The sequence below is a fragment of the Bradysia coprophila genome (genome assembly GCF_014529535.1).
Source record: "Bradysia coprophila strain Holo2 chromosome IV unlocalized genomic scaffold, BU_Bcop_v1 contig_84, whole genome shotgun sequence".
Taxonomy (NCBI): Eukaryota; Metazoa; Arthropoda; class Insecta; order Diptera; family Sciaridae; genus Bradysia; species Bradysia coprophila.
The window spans coordinates 4,591,925-4,607,653 of NW_023503376.1; the positions used below are offsets into that span (position 1 = coordinate 4,591,925).

The window sequence follows — 15,729 nt, forward strand, 5'->3', positions numbered from 1 at the left end:
ACGAAAACTTCTCTCAACCCAACCATCTAATCCTATAGGGAGTTTAAGGAGAGCGCAATCCAGTTAAATGTAAGTCATCTCGGGGCTAGCTGTCAAAAATTCATGAATGAAGATAAAATTGAGAGTCGCACTCTGTTTACAAACAAATTAAATTTGTATGACATTTTCTGTGATTTTGACATCTGAGCTGACATCTGAGTTTATTAATCTGGTCTAATAAACTATAGACAGAAATCGCTCTCCTTTAACGCCTTATAGAGTGTTATGATGAAAGAGAAAGAAATATTTTGACAGGTACCCCAAGGCAACTTACTATAAAGTGGTATTCGCTCCTCTCGCTTGCATCGTAAGAAAGTGAAAGAGTATCAAGTATCCCAAGGCAAGTCATAGTTACCTAGAGGAAATATGTCGAATAACAGTTGGGTTATTGAGAGAGAATTTAATACATTTTCTCTTAACCAATTTCAAAATTATTCGACATATTCAACTTACTCTATCCGTCGAAACGACCCAATCGTCATATTAGCATCTCCCTGCCGAAGACCAGTTTATTATAACTTGCCTTGGGGTACTGGTCAGAATATTTTTTCTTCGCTCTCACGCTGGCAAGGCTGTATACTTTGAGGAGGTCACGCAGACCGCCATTTTATTAGATACGCGGGAACACACCACTTCTGATGATTTTACATGTAAAAAATTTCACCACATCATCAAGACGACGAGAATCATCAGAGTAGGTGAATTTTTGTATGAAATCGGCCATTTTATCATCAACTGTGGTGTGTAACCCGCGTATCTGTATCTGCGTGACCTCCCCAAAGTATACAGCCTTGCACGCTGGTATGGATGTAATTTGTAAAAATTTTCAACTTAGTGAACTCGCTACACAAACTACTATAATTTGTCGCACCGTGCGGAATGTGTTCACTCTCTCAATATCTCTCTCACTGATGCTCTCTACCATACCCACATTATTGACAAGCAAAGTGTCAATGGCGAAAGAGAGATTCCGTGCTGACAGTTCTATATTTGTCATTGATAAGGAAAGTGAAAACAAACAATAAATTACAAGAAATGTAAGTTTCGTAAGACATAAATTACAATTAGGTCGTAGTGTCGAAGACCTCAGCCATACGGCCGTAACATTGACCCAAGGGTTGTCTCAACGAATGAGTCGTTATTGTGTGTGTTTCTTTTGTAGTTTTTTTTTTGTTGTACACATCCTCTGTTCAAGTGACTTGGAGTTTCTGTAATGAATTCCTCAATTACAAAGTGAATGAGATTAGAGAGCAGATTGTCGACGGTAATTAATTCGTCTCTTTCTGTATTAATACGAATCACCAATCATTTTTTTCGAACGATCGTAACACCACCGAATGTTTATTTAATATCCTGAGTGGGCATGAGATGTGATGTGGGTGATAAATTAAAGTGGTATAATTATAACAAAGACATACCAAATATGCACCTTGAAGTAGCTCCTTATATTCTAACTATATGCAATATTGATCATAGTTTTAGGGAATCTATAAACTTAGGAAACTTAGAAAATGGAAAGTTTTTCCTTTTAAGGTGGTTTTATCGGTACTACCGATTCGGTAGGTTAATAACCTTCCAGGAAAAGCTCGATTATAGGACCAATGAACTCTAAAAAAAATCAAGAAGAATAAAAACGAACCGTAAATTAACACACTGTGCGTGTATGTGCAAAGTAACATTGAGTTTGGTATTAGAAAATTTGAGAAAATCCATGCAGACAAACATTCTACGTACCACACGCGACAAAGATTTCTTTCGAACCACCAAAGCTAATTCGATATTTCTTACAGACGACTCGTCACTTAATAGAATGAATCGCGACGACAACCTATGCTGGTTCCATGGAAAAGTGTCTAGGGATAGAGCTGAGCAAATATTACGCGAAGGTGAGTCAGAGAGAGACAGAGAGAGAGAGAGAGAGAGAGAGAGAGAGAGAGAGAGAGAGAGAGAGAGAGAGAGAGAGAGAGAGAGAGAGAGAGAGAGAGATAAGAATGACAGGACATGAGATCAAAGTCTGTTTACTATATCAGATGTTGAGGTGTCTTGCGTGTGAGAGTTCCATTCCAAGAATTTTAACATTTTTTCGAAGAATTTAAATGAGCGACGGCATGTCTACTTATTGTGTGTTGTACGTTTAAGTAGGAATTTCAGGTGACGGGTATTATCACCCGGGGAATTATCCCCCAGACTGAAAAAACTGAAATTAAATTGGAATTATCACCCGGGGAATTAACGCCCAGGCATTTTCACCAAGATCAATAGGAATTATCACCCGGGGAATTAACGCCCAGGCATTTTCACCAAGATCAATAGGAATTATCACCCGGTGAATTAACACCCAGGCATTATCACCCAGCTATGTAAGAATGATTTCCCAGCAGTTTGTAGCTTAGAAATTATTACCAACTGAATTGGGAATTATCACCCGGGGAATTATCACCCGGGAATTAACGCCCAGATCAATAGGAATTATCACCCGGGGAATTAACGCCCAGGCATTATCACCCAGCTATCTGAGAAGTCATGCTTAATTAGTCTAGTTAATTGTGTATCGTCTGAGAGACAAGCACAATTAGGTAATAGTGCATCATCTTAGCACATTTAGCCTAGTCATTTGTGCATCGTCCTAGAGACATGCACAATTAGTCTAGTTAATTGTGTATCGTCTTAGAGACATGCACAATTAGTCTAGTTGATTGTGCATCGTCTTAGAGACATGCACAATTAGTCTAGTTAATTGTGCATCGTCCTAGAGACATGCACAATTAGTCTAGTTGATTGTGCATCGTCTTAGAGACATGCACAATTAGTCTAGTTAATTGTGCATCGTCCTAGAGACATGCACAATTAGTCTAGTTGATTGTGCATCGTCTTAGAGACATGCACAATTAGTCTAGTTAATTGTGCACCGTCTTAGAGATATGCACAATTAACTAGACTAATTGTACATGTCTCTAGGACGATGCACAAATAACTAGGCTAAATGTGCTAAGATGATGCACTATTACCTAATTGTGCTTGTCTCTCAGACGATACACAATTAACTAGACTAATTAAGCATGACTTCTCAGATAGCTGGATGATATTGCCTGGGCGTTAATTCCCGGGTGATAATTCCCCGGGTGATAATTCCCAATTCAGTTGGTAATAATTTCTAAGCTACAAACTGCTGGGAAATCATTCTCACATAGCTGGGTGATAATGCCTCGGTGTTAATTCCCCGGGTGATAATTCGAAATGATCTGGGTGATAATGCCTGGGCGTTAATTCCCCGGGTGATAATTCCTTTTGATCTGGGTGATAATGCCTGGGTGTTAATTCCCCGGGTGATAATTCCAGTTTGGGGGATAATTCCCCGGGTGATAAAACATGTCGCCGGAATTTCAAAAATTCGAAAATTTAAAAAAAAATGTTTTTTTACAAGCCGCTTCTGGAAATGGAATAAAATCTGTGCGTAACAGAGCACACAGAATGGTAACGAAACTACCGCTGATTTTTGTTTACTTAAATACGAAGAGGAAGTCACTCTTCCGAACCGTCTCGTACTTCCTTTAACATTTCCGGGATAACTGAAACTCTTTATGTTTTACAGAGGGACAAGAAAATGGAGTTTTTCTTGTGAGAGAAAGCAACAGTTCCGACGGTGACTATGTTCTATCAGTGCTATACAACGTAGGTTCTAATGAGAATTGGAATTAAAAAAAAAACATTTGCTTAACCTTCCACACTTTACCCAGGATGATGTGTGCCATTACCAAATACGTCGTCACGGCGAAGACGCATTTTTCTCCATCGACGATCAACAGCCGATCCACGGATTGGACTCACTAATCCAACACTATCAAGAATCAGCGAACGGCCTGGTGTCACAACTAAAGTTTCTGGTAAAATGTGATCCACCACCGCATAATACACGCAGCCACGGCCGGACGAATCTGTTGCATCGTGCCACGAGAGAGGGTAATCTAACGGTAGTGACGGAATTGCTGAAATGTGGTTATCGTAATATCGATGCGAAGAATGAAGATGGTCAGATTGCGGTTCATTTGGCGTGTCGATTTCAGAACGAAGAAATGATTAAAAAACTGATTGACAGTGGAGCGAATGTTAACTGTCGGGACAGCGATGGAAACACGCCGTTGCATGTAATTTTCTCAATTGATACGAATGAGCCAGTGAGACGATTGAATTATATATTTTTGCTCAGTACGCCTGTCGCACACAACCGGCAACGGTGGTGAGGATGCTTTATGAAGCAAAAGCTAATATTCAAGCGAGGAACAACAGTACTGGATGCGTTCCATTACACGATGCAGCCAAGAGTGGTAATATGGACGCTGTTCGAGAATTGTTATCGCTTGGTGCTCCACACATGCCGAGATCTACATTCGGCGAACTTCCCATTGACTTTGCTAAAGAAGGCTGTTACACGGACGTGGAAAAGTTCCTGGGTGAGTATCTCGTTTTATCGTTGCCTGGTGTTTGACATCCGATAATTCCTACCGAACAGAGAACTACGTTCCGCCACAGCCCACCGTCTACAAGTATCAGTGGTATCATGGTACGTTAGACAGATCTGAATCGATCAAAATTCTTAAAGAGCATGCCACAACCTTAGCCAGATGTGCCGGTGATCCTGATCCGAATCAGACCACTGAAGAATTGGAGAGGAATCAGGTGAGAAATCGCTTAACACATTTGGTTCACCGAATAAGGACGGCAACTGTTTCTCCTCAGGAAATGGATTTTTCGTCGGGTGTGTTTCTGATACGGTACTCTGAAAACAGTGGCGACGACGTACTGACATTGCTGTGTGATTACCAGCCGAAGCATTTCATTATTCAAAAATATGTAAGTGCATGGGATACTGGTTCCTGCGTTATTCTCGTGCTGATTCGCTTCTCTCTCGTTCCAGCTTTCATTTCTATTCATCGACGAAGGCCCGTACATGCCGTCGTTAGAGCACTTGGTACAGCACTACATGCACTTTTCGGATGGTCTACCGATCAAACTACAGTACGGTGTGCCGCCAAAGCCTAAACCACCACTTCCTCTTCCATCGACTATACCTCGGAAGCAGCGGAGGAATATTGTCCCATTCAATGCTGTTGACAATTTGACACCGAAAAGGGACAGTCGATCCAACAGTGCCTTAGAACTGAATCTTCCCACCAAATATCCGCCGCAACGGAATATGTCAATACCATCGGACAATCTGATGAACACGGTGGGCATAGCGATTTCACCACCTGACTCGAAAACGAAAGGGAAAGACAAAGATCGAAACAACGACCTCAATTTCCGCAGCCTCAAATTAAAATCGCCGAAGAAAAGCAACATCCTCATCGATGGCATGAAGAGCTTGAGAAAAAGCAAGTCCAAGAAAACAGCCACAGAAACGACCGTTAAAGCTGACGTGGAGGAGATACCGTCGACGTTAAAGAATTTGTCATTTTCAACCGATTTGAAATTAACCGACGGTTTTTACAATGTGCCCACAAACAACAGTGCCGTCGAAGACATTGAGATCGCAAGATCATCGAAAGAATTGCCGAATCGCAGTGTATCCCATCCGGACAATCGGAACAATAATCCGTCGATATCACAAGACTATTTCGTTGCCGGTGACAATAACACGAATGCCGACAAGGGATCGGAAGAGATTTACTTTATCGATGCGCCAACGGTGCCAAAAATCGAACTGCCCTCAACATCCTTTCAATATGTACCATTCAAGCATGTTCCCTACTTTCCCGACGAATCGCCGCAACCAATCAACAACAACAATCCAATCGAAGCGGCCGCATTCAGTGACCCACGTTTCAATAGATTGGACTCCACAATGTCGAACTGCAGCATGGACAGCGAGTATTTCGCTCAACATAAAAACATAATTGATGCGCGGATAACAACACCGAATTACTTCATACCCAAAGCCAATTTACAACAGAACGACACACTCGGCGAGGGTGAATTCGGTAGTGTATTCAAAGGCGTACTGAAATCGATCAACGGTTTGGATGATCTTCCCGTTGCCATAAAGACACTTCACGACGAACACTGTAAACAGAATAGAACCGAATTCTTGAGAGAGGCCAGCGTTATGATCAAATTGTCGCATCATTGCATCGTTAAGCTCATCGGAATATCTAAGGTATGTCTGTGTACCACACCCATCCACTTTGTTGATCAAATTGATTTTTGACGAATCAAACGTTGCCGTAGGGTCCGCCATTGATGATGATTCAGGAATTGGTACCACTAGGTTCGATGCTAACCTATTTAATCGAACATCCCAACGAGGTCAATCCGAATTTTGAATTGAAAATTTGGGCATCACAGATTGCCTGCGGTTCGTGCAACTTCAAACTTTTCTGTTTCAATTTCTCTAAAAATCGATTTTGGTTTGACGATCTTTAGGAATGAGTTACCTGGAATCGCATCATTTCGTGCACCGTGATTTGGCGGCTCGCAATTGTCTGCTGGCATCCAAACATCAAGCGAAAATTTCCGATTTTGGTCTGTCTCGGGCTCTCTGCACTGAAAGCAATTACTATCAAGCGAGTCAAGGTGGTAAATGGCCGATTAAATGGTACGCGCCCGAGAGTTTCAATTACGGTATATTTTCACATGCCAGCGACGTGTGGTCGTTCGGTGTAACACTGTGGGAGATTTGGACCGGTGAGTTGACGTCAACAAGCTCATCCTTTCAACAGATTTGACAATTTCATGATTTTGTGAAACAGGAGGTCTGCCACCGTGGGGTGACATGAAAGGAGTGGACGTTATAAAACTGGTCGAAATAGGTAAACGATTACCACGACCAGATTCGGTGCCTGACAACGTTTACCGCATCATGGAGAATTGCTGGAATTATAATCCGAAAGACCGTCCTACGTTCCAGTATTTGACACAATTCTTTGCCAACGATCCAGACTATCAGAATTTGATTGAACTTATCAATACGGCGAACATCAGCTGAAAAGGATCGTCTTTTTGCTGCTCAGAACATTTGACATAGAGACGTGTCACATTCAATAATCTCAAATCAGTTGTTTCGGTAAGTATAATTTTCGTAGTGGAATTTAATAGATTTTGTGTTTTAGTTTTTTAATCATTGTTTAGATGATATAGGCCCTTGAAACGGTCGTTAATACTCGGCAACATTTCAGGTTGTTTCGTTAAAGTTAAAGTTAAAATTTATATTTTTTTTGTCCTGTTATTTATTTATCGATAATTTTATTGAATTTTTATTTTTTTGACTTTATTTTTGTTTTTTTATTATTTTTGTCTTCTTCACATTTCAATGAACTAACATTCCTTTCAGTAAATTGTAGAGAGCATTTTAACCATTTTTTGATCATTGACAAATTTTTAGGTTTTTTTTATTTAAAAAACATTTTTTTAAATCTACTGAGTGACCGTGTTTTGATGAACCCGTACCATCCGATTTTTTTTTTCAATTTTAATGAGAATACACATTTGAGTCGATCTTTACAACAGGCTTCCCACTCATCCATATTATTATCTTCATTTAAAATAAAAAAAAATAAAAATACAAATGTAATAATTGTCTGGAGTAATTTTATCGTTTTCGTGTGTTTATTGACCTCGGTTACGCCTCGGATCAACAAAATTCACACGAAAACTTTACTTTTCCTCTTTTTTTTCCTAGTCATGTAAAAGACTTTTTTTTGTTGATAAATCGTAAAACTAGGAGTGAAATTTCTATGAAACTCGGACCGCGCACAGTTTTTCCAAAATTCGAAAAAACGACGTGAATAAAATCCAGGGAAAAATCAACCGATTTTCGTGATCCTTTTTTTCTTCTTCTTCTTCTTTTTCTGCCTTTTTCTATCCACTGCTGGACGTAGGCCTCCCTAATTCTCTTCCATTCCAAACGATCCGTTGCCACTTGTTGCCAACTTGCGCCTGCAATTCGCTTTATACCATTATTCCATCTCTCTGGTGGTCTACCTCTTGGTCTTGTTTTAGGTGGTCTCCAGTTCATGATCTTTTTGGTCCAACGTTCGTCCGTCCTTCTCGCAATATGGTCCGCCCAGCTCCACTTTAAAGATGCTATTCTTTCCATGACATCAACGACTTTTGTTTGTTGTCGAATCTATTGATTTGTCATTCTATCTCTAAGCGGCTCTTGGCTCTTTGTGCCACTCTTAGTTTAGTTTCGGAAGCTTTTGTTAACGTTAACGTTTCCGCTCCATATGTGAGCACAGGAAGGATCCTTTTTTTGTTGTGTAAGAAATAGACGGAAGTATAAGATAGAGTACAAAGAAGTTCGATACTCCTAACGTCACGGCGCCGGCCCTGGTCCAAAGTCAAAAAATATTTCGGAAATACGAAAAAAATCCCCGGCGCCGTGAAGTGAGGAGTATCGAACTTCTTTGTACTCTATCTTCTACTCACATATATTCCTTACACAACCAAAAAAAGAGTCACGAAAATCGGTTGATTTTTCCATGAGATTTTACTCACGACGGTTTTTCGAATTTTTCAAAACACTGACCGGAACAGTTTCAATTACCTACATCCAAATAGCCAAAATATTTTCCTAATTCAAATTAAAAAGAAAAGAAAACTTTTTCTCAAAAGCTGTGGAAATACACAATAGGGCCATTGTCGAATTAGGTGCTTAGGAATTTCCTATTATGAAGGATGGCTTTTCTACCCATTTCCTATATACAGTTTCAGGATAATATTTTCCAGCAATTTAAAGTTACTATCCTGCCATTAAACTTACGCTCAGATTCGTGCCATTTAACCTTAGGCGATATTTGAACGCACTGGGCAATTTTCATTTCAGCCACCTTCTTAGAAATTCTTTTCTAGAGATTTCCACCGCTCTGAAGGAGGTACTGACGCTTAGCTTCGAAAAGATTTTGTGCGAGCTTTCAGTTTCTTTGGAATCCTATAATGGAAATTCTAATGTTGAATTGACATTTAAAGGAAACGCTTGACTCACACAAGTTTAACGGAACTTTTAGGAATGTCGTCCGCATGCTACATGAAATCGGTAAAAAAGACTAGCGAGACTAAAGTCGATAAGGAATTAGAATTAATAATATCGTAAACGTAAAGTTTCGGAGGAGGAGGCCTGTTAAAGTTCAATCTGTATAAAATTTTAGTGAATGTGTTGCTTTGATATGAATGTCGCGTCCAGGGATGATCTCGAAAATGAATGGTTTTGGATACATTTTTGGAAATTAAGAAGCACAAAAGCTGAGAGGCTTTTTTGTATCAATTTAAGTCATTTTTTTCTTATAAATGCTGACTAATTTAATGTACGGGTTTACATCTATACATAATGTGCAACATGTTGATCAATGTTATTTATGGTTCAATTTTATAATTTTTAAAATTATTTTTTTCTAATGTTAAAAATATTTACTGAAAATACAAATTCAATTTAAAGAAAGAAAATCTTTTAATTGGTCCGATTTAAAGAAATATGTAAAATTTAAACAGGGTCGTCTGGTGCTACAATAGAGTAAGGAATTTGTTCTCTTATTATTCCTTCGTCAAGCAAGAAGCCACCACTCAGCAATGGGTTTTGGTTTTTTATTTTTACAAGTTGGCACACATGCGCTGGTATACCTAATATAGAGTGTTATGACGAAAGCTCTGATCATAACAGTCTATACTGAGCGAGCTACCATCAATCTATAGTACGACTGGAACTTTTGGATAGTCTTCGGAGGAAACCTTCTACAAACGGCAAGCTGATTAATTTGAGGCATCGTCTAGTGTAAAATGCCGAGTCTCGTACTACATACGCAAGGTTACATCTGTTACATTTACAAGAACACTTACTACGGCCATTGCTCATTCCGTATCGCTAAAAGATGATACCAACGACAGATCGATTACAAATTGATGTCCAATTGATTTACCTAGGCATAACCGTATAGGAAACTTCGGCCGTTCACCAGTCTAAGCCCAGTGCATAGAGGTAGACTACCTAGAGGAATTATGACCGAAATTCATTGAAAAATGGCCTAGTGTAATCAATTGCTTGTAAACAAAGTCAACAAACTCAGACTAGAAAAGGGGCCTGCGTTGGTATAGATTGTGGAAATTGTTATCGTCACTACCACAAAAATCAGCGATGGCACTGCCTTCGAGTTGATCGTTTAAGATACGAAATACAAAAATCTAAATTATTTGTTAAGAAATTAAATTTTCGATCACATTGACAGAAGTGACTGACTTGCCAACAGCGTCAATCATTGAGAGTGCTGTGAAATAGTGCTCAAATCTACAATCTATATCAGTAATCAGTTTCAAAATTGTAAGAGTAATTCCGGAATAGATTGTTGAAAATTGTTTAAACTTTTGTTAGCTGGCCTTAAGGAATACTCAGAAGCTATCCTTACAAAGGATCAACGATAATTGTGCGACTATCAACAGCACCAAACATTAATTGACTTTTTAAACTTTTGCCTCCATAAGCGTGTTCACTTTTCTGAAAGATGATACGTCAATTTTTTCGCTCTCTTGGCTCTCTTTTACTCTTTATACTCTCGATGTGTCAAAACTCCTATGTCAAAGGTCTATCCAAAACGTCTAGGCCGGAAAATAGAAAACAAAAACAAAAATAAATTGAAAATTATTAGAAGAACTCACCATGATCACATATGAAACGGATGGAGAACGACTGGCTGACACAACCGCTTGCGCTGGTATCCGAGCGGATTTGAAAATGTGTTTATTAGAGAGTAATTGCTGTAGGATCGTAAGTAGTTTTGGCAACAACTTACCCTGCAAACCCTAAGTTATATCACTCTTTCGACTGTGTTAGGATAAAAAAACACCTCGAGAGTGTTTGAAGCAAGGAAACGTCCCCACCGAATGTCAAGCTCTCCGGAATACATTTTTCGAATGCAAACGATCGCTGGTAAGTGTGCCAGAAAGTGTTTTGTTCAATACCGGTAGATTGTCAAAGAAAATGTTTGATTTCAGTTAGACAATAGGACAAGATTTCGGGGCCATAAGGGATACTAAGAGCTGGTTTTTTGTGTCGTACATTTTACCTGGCATGTTTCCGAATCGTTATCACATTTTAGATGCAGAATGCAATTAATTATTTAGAGATAATGCAATTAAACGGCTGAACGTTGGTTCAGTGAAACTGTAAAATATTTTAATGGAATTTTCCCGGGATCAATGACTCAATGACTATTAAAAGTAACAATGTGTAAGTGTTAAATGATGCGTCCCGTTCCTTCTCAAAGTAAGTGGCACGATACGTAAGGTACTTGCACTCAACATAATCATCGAGTCATTTTTAGATCAATCCTGGAACACTCATTTAAGAAAATCTTGAAAGTCCTTTCATATCGCTCAGATTTTGTCCAGGAAATTGTTTGTTCATCAAAATGTTAGGTCGACCTGCCACCGATCTTCTGACCAAAGTATAATTCCAAGTTAACCAGAACGAGACCTACAAACATGCAAAAGGACACCAGACCATTTCCATAGGCACACAAAACCAATGAATGGATTCAATTGCCGTAGCCATTTATTTTCTTATTGATAGCCGACTCGGCAACATAAATCTTATGCGTAATCAGGAAATCTCTGATCATCTTGAACAGAGTGTAATAATTTGACAACAAAAGAAATCCCAATGAAAGCGTATTGTGCCATTCGGTGGTGCAAAATAGCAAAACCAATTGAACGAAAATGAGGATCACTTGAATGGACGTCAGAATCGCGTAGAGATGAGCCGGATTCTGAAAGAATAACTGCAACAAGAGATTGGGTTATTTCCGTTCTGCCTTCAATTTCTGCATTTAATCTCGGAAACTTACGTAGAATCGATTGTGGAATGAGTTGCATGGGACGGCAGTTGTAACGAGTCCGTTACTGCGATAATAGTCACCGGAATACTTGACAAACGAACCGTTCGGCCATACCACCAATTTCGACCAATTCAATGCTGGCGTGTGTGTACGATTCTCTATGCGCACCCAGCCACCCAAATGCAATGCAGCTCGGTGCAATACGTCACAATAATTTGCCGGGAAGCAGAACATCGTACACATGGTAAGTCCGCCGATAACCACGAACGCCATGTGTGACGTTGTCATCCAGATGTCGTAATACAGAAATTTTTGTGCAAAGCAGCAAGGAATTACGCTGGCATAGTACGCATTCAGTAGTGTGGTGAAGATAACCTGCTTGAAGCGATTGTTGAAATCCTTTTTCAGTGCGGCGATTTCCGCCCGAATCATTGATGGATTCGTGGAACAGCAATGTAGCGGGGTGCCGTTCATGTACACCGAATCACCTTCGAATACTGTGCGCAGGAAGGGCTCAATATCGAAACCGAATGTGATGACATAGACGATTATCGGATAACAAAGGTAAATCACGACGTAGCTCTGCTTCAAATAGATCTTCAGACAGCACAATCCCAATAGGAATATGGTCACGTAGAAGAATGTGTATCTGAAATGACATTTCTGGAGACTCTTTCTTTGTCTGTGGATTCGGTGGCCACTTACTTTACAATATTCCTCATTTGATTAGAGAACTTTTTCGGGCTCATTGTGTCAACGCAATGAATCAGCAAGCAATACCAAAATCGTCGACCCAACAAAAGGAACAGGAAAAACGCCAGAAATTGATCGATGAGATAAAAATTCTGCAACACAAAGACCCTTAAGCCTCAAACTCTCGAAATGATAAAAGACAATCAAATGTTCACTGGGCAACTGACCATAGTTTGATTGGTGTAAGAGTCCGGCAGCCACCATACTGTGCGGTATAAGTGTAAAAATTGTAGTCCAGCCGCCCAAAAGCTGAACGCAAACAGTAGCCACTCATTTATCAAATCCGATTGGAATTGTGAAGCCATTGGTGGGAATGGTATGTGCTTGATCGGTGGATAGTTGCAGGCATGTTCAGGCTCGACATTATTTGCAGTACTCAATTGAGGCATTGTTCGTGGGCTGCGTGCTAATCGACGATTCACTGACATTTATCAACCACACATGTCATATCCATGAACATTGTAGAAATTCAATGGGATTCGGTTGGAAGATTGTCTGGATATGTTCCTAGAACTTTATGTCGAAAAGATGGTAAACAAATCGAAACTCTTCTGGAACGATGGAAAGTGCAACATGACAGCGACGTGTAATATGTCAAATTCAGGGTAAAGATACTTGAACCAGCTGTATAAAATGCATTCAAAAGAGCGGGAACTATGATGGGAACTTACATATAGCAATTTATTCAACAATTATCTTGCTTCTTCGTGCATACCAATTTTGCTTAACCTGAGACGAAAAGCTCAGGGCGCAAATTGCATGAACCGAACTTCCGCATTCACAACCGAAAATAAAAACTCTTTCAGACGACAAACAGAGTCTTAGCTCTTCCCTTGCCCGTACATCACGTAAAGTGGTAACAAAGAAAAAGAAAGCTGTTTCGACTTCGAGAACTAGCGGCGGTCTTAGGTCAGAGTGGACTGACCATCCTCAGTTGCTTCCGCTAGCCTCTTACACAAGACAGCAGCAAAACTTTCCATGAACAACTGTAGGATAGTTTGCATTGAGACATTGCCATCTGCTGACATGGAAAATTGTGGAAAGCTGCTAAAAAATCACCCAAAAACATGCAGCAAAGAAAAGAAAAGAATTGAGCCTGAGCTCCAAAAGCAAAAGTAAAAATTAATAAAAAAACAATAAGAAACGTTCACGTGCCGTACTCACGATTTCCACGCAATTCATCCATCCACCAACCGTCCGATCCACTCATTCATACTACCGGTCCAGCCAGCGAAAATTCCACAATCACCGGTAAACAACGAAACGGAAAAACAATGCGAAAATATCACGAAAAAACTTCAATCGAAGCAACGCACTTCAAGCAAAAGTGCTATTAATGACAGCTGCCAAATAGAGTACTATTTTGTATGAAATTTTATCCCCACTCTTTTTACAGTGTAAAATTTTGTATGGAGCACTGTCAAGTTTCAGTACCCTATTTAGAGTACCACTTTTGCTTGAAGTGCGTTGATCGAAGTCAATTTGACTGAAAATGTTTCTTAGCCTTCTGTGAAGTAACAATACTGAGCAAAATCAGTAAAATAAAATCTCTTAGTGAGTGAAGTGCGGCAAACAATTCTGGATGACGAAACTCTATTTGCAGGGAATGACTCGCCAGCACTCAATCTGCAAAGATCAACTATTGTCGGCTTTATAATCGAAACATAAGAAACAGACTCAGTCTAGTCTTTGATGCTATAAACCGTAACTGAACGTACGTAGTCATAAACCGTCAATATTCTTCTTCTCAATTCATTCACTAAACGTGAGCCCTGGGAAAGGGAAAAGCGTTGGCTTTGTTTGTGAACTTGTCTTCTGTTTTAGTCTAATAGCCTTGCGCTGTGGGTGAGTTCTAGTGTTGCATTTAGTCCGTTGCCAAATCGCAACGTTAAAAAACTTGGCAATAAATGTCCATTCAAATGATGATACTCCGCTACTGACTATTCGCTAAACATTACACGCCCATGTAGTTTTCGATTTCAGCTAGAGGTATTTTTAGTGATTCCAAACGTCCTGTGTAAGGACGGAACGGTTTGATTTACTCAAGATTTCAACAATAAAAAAGAATGAAAGCTTTTGTGGAGTTCTGTGTGGAAGTGATTTCTGCGATTCCAAACGATTCATCGAACCGACGTTGAGGACTGAAATCGTTAAATGATTTGTCGTGTTTTTCTGGCGTTTTCAGGTTTACGGATTATTCACGTCTTCAGGTTTCCGATTTTCAGATGGATCGGTTCTCGCGTTTTTACCTTCGTTTTCAGATTTTCGGAATTTTCCCGTTTTCGTATATTAACACATTTACAGTGATTCCAAACGCTCTGGTTAAGAGCGCAACGTTTGATCTGCTGCGTGTCATTTTGCATAGAAATTTAGCAACTTCGTTGTGAATGGTTTTTCACAGTTCAATTCGGAATCATCTCAGCTGTCTATGAAAGTAGATTTTCAGTTTTCGTGTCATTTGAAAGGAATTCGTTTAGTGGACAATCTGGAGCTGTTTACCTTCCCTGTCTTTGAGTTTTGAAATTAAGTTGTGGACTGTGTGCTGCTGCCGAACTGAGTTATGCGTGTGTATGGTGAATCTTTTGTTTTTGCCTTTTGTGATTTTCTCTGCGAGAATGTTTTGTTTTTTGGCTACGATTTGGGTCTTTCAAAGTAGCATTCCATCAATGTCCACAAGCTTTCCATCAGACGATGGCACTTATCTATGTTGCCTTTCAAAAACTAGTTCAACTGTAAGGCTACTGCTGTCTTGTGTAAGAGGCTAGCGGAAACAACTGAAGATAGTCAGTCCACTCTGACTCTTGGACCGCCGCTAGTTCTCGAGGTCGAAACAGCCTTCTTCTTCTCAATTCATTCACTAAACGTGAGCCCTGGGAAAGGGGAAAGCGTTGGCTTTGTTTGTGAACTTATCTTCTGTTTTAGTCTAATAGCCTTGCGCTGTGGGTGAGTTCTAGTGTTGCATTTAGTCCGTTGCCAAATCGCAACGTTAAAAAACTTGGCAATAAATGCCCATTCAATAGAGATGCTATAGGCTGCCCGTATGAATCTACGAAGCAAAATTATAATTGCGAGTGAAGTAACAGCATAAGCAAAACTATAATTGCTGAAGTAATCAAAC

The 15,729-nt window shown here is 39.8% G+C and overlaps 3 protein-coding genes across 4 annotated transcripts; 2 read left to right on the forward strand and 1 right to left on the reverse strand.

Moving 5' to 3' along the window:
• Positions 1-984: 984 nt before the first annotated feature.
• LOC119072576 (tyrosine-protein kinase Shark) lies at positions 985-8,023 on the forward strand. Of its 2 annotated transcripts, none has more exons than XM_037177823.1 (11): positions 985-1,076; positions 1,830-1,925; positions 3,632-3,711; positions 3,777-4,184; positions 4,247-4,490; positions 4,550-4,716; positions 4,777-4,890; positions 4,955-6,193; positions 6,265-6,391; positions 6,460-6,720; positions 6,786-8,023. In XM_037177823.1, exons 2-11 carry the CDS (start codon positions 1,850-1,852, stop codon positions 7,019-7,021), a joined length of 2,952 nt encoding a protein of 983 aa, XP_037033718.1. In that variant the 5' UTR covers positions 985-1,076; positions 1,830-1,849; the 3' UTR covers positions 7,022-8,023. The 2 variants fall into 2 exon arrangements, with proteins under 2 accessions (XP_037033718.1, XP_037033719.1); XM_037177824.1 differs by lacking the exon at positions 985-1,076 and adding an exon at positions 1,112-1,303.
• A 2,559-nt stretch (positions 8,024-10,582) lies between these two features.
• Positions 10,583-11,195, forward strand: LOC119072616 (cytochrome c oxidase assembly factor 5). The gene is made up of 3 exons (XM_037177871.1): positions 10,583-10,789; positions 10,856-10,951; positions 11,017-11,195. Exons 1-3 carry the CDS (start codon positions 10,682-10,684, stop codon positions 11,056-11,058), a joined length of 246 nt encoding a protein of 81 aa, XP_037033766.1. The 5' UTR covers positions 10,583-10,681; the 3' UTR covers positions 11,059-11,195.
• A 358-nt stretch (positions 11,196-11,553) lies between these two features.
• Positions 11,554-13,186, reverse strand: LOC119072590 (transmembrane protein 39A). The gene is made up of 4 exons (XM_037177844.1): positions 12,779-13,186; positions 12,564-12,703; positions 11,868-12,507; positions 11,554-11,801 (listed from the first exon to the last, which is right to left on the reverse strand). Exons 1-4 carry the CDS (start codon positions 13,037-13,039, stop codon positions 11,559-11,561), a joined length of 1,284 nt encoding a protein of 427 aa, XP_037033739.1. The 5' UTR covers positions 13,040-13,186; the 3' UTR covers positions 11,554-11,558.
• Between the last annotated feature and the right edge of the window lie 2,543 nt (positions 13,187-15,729).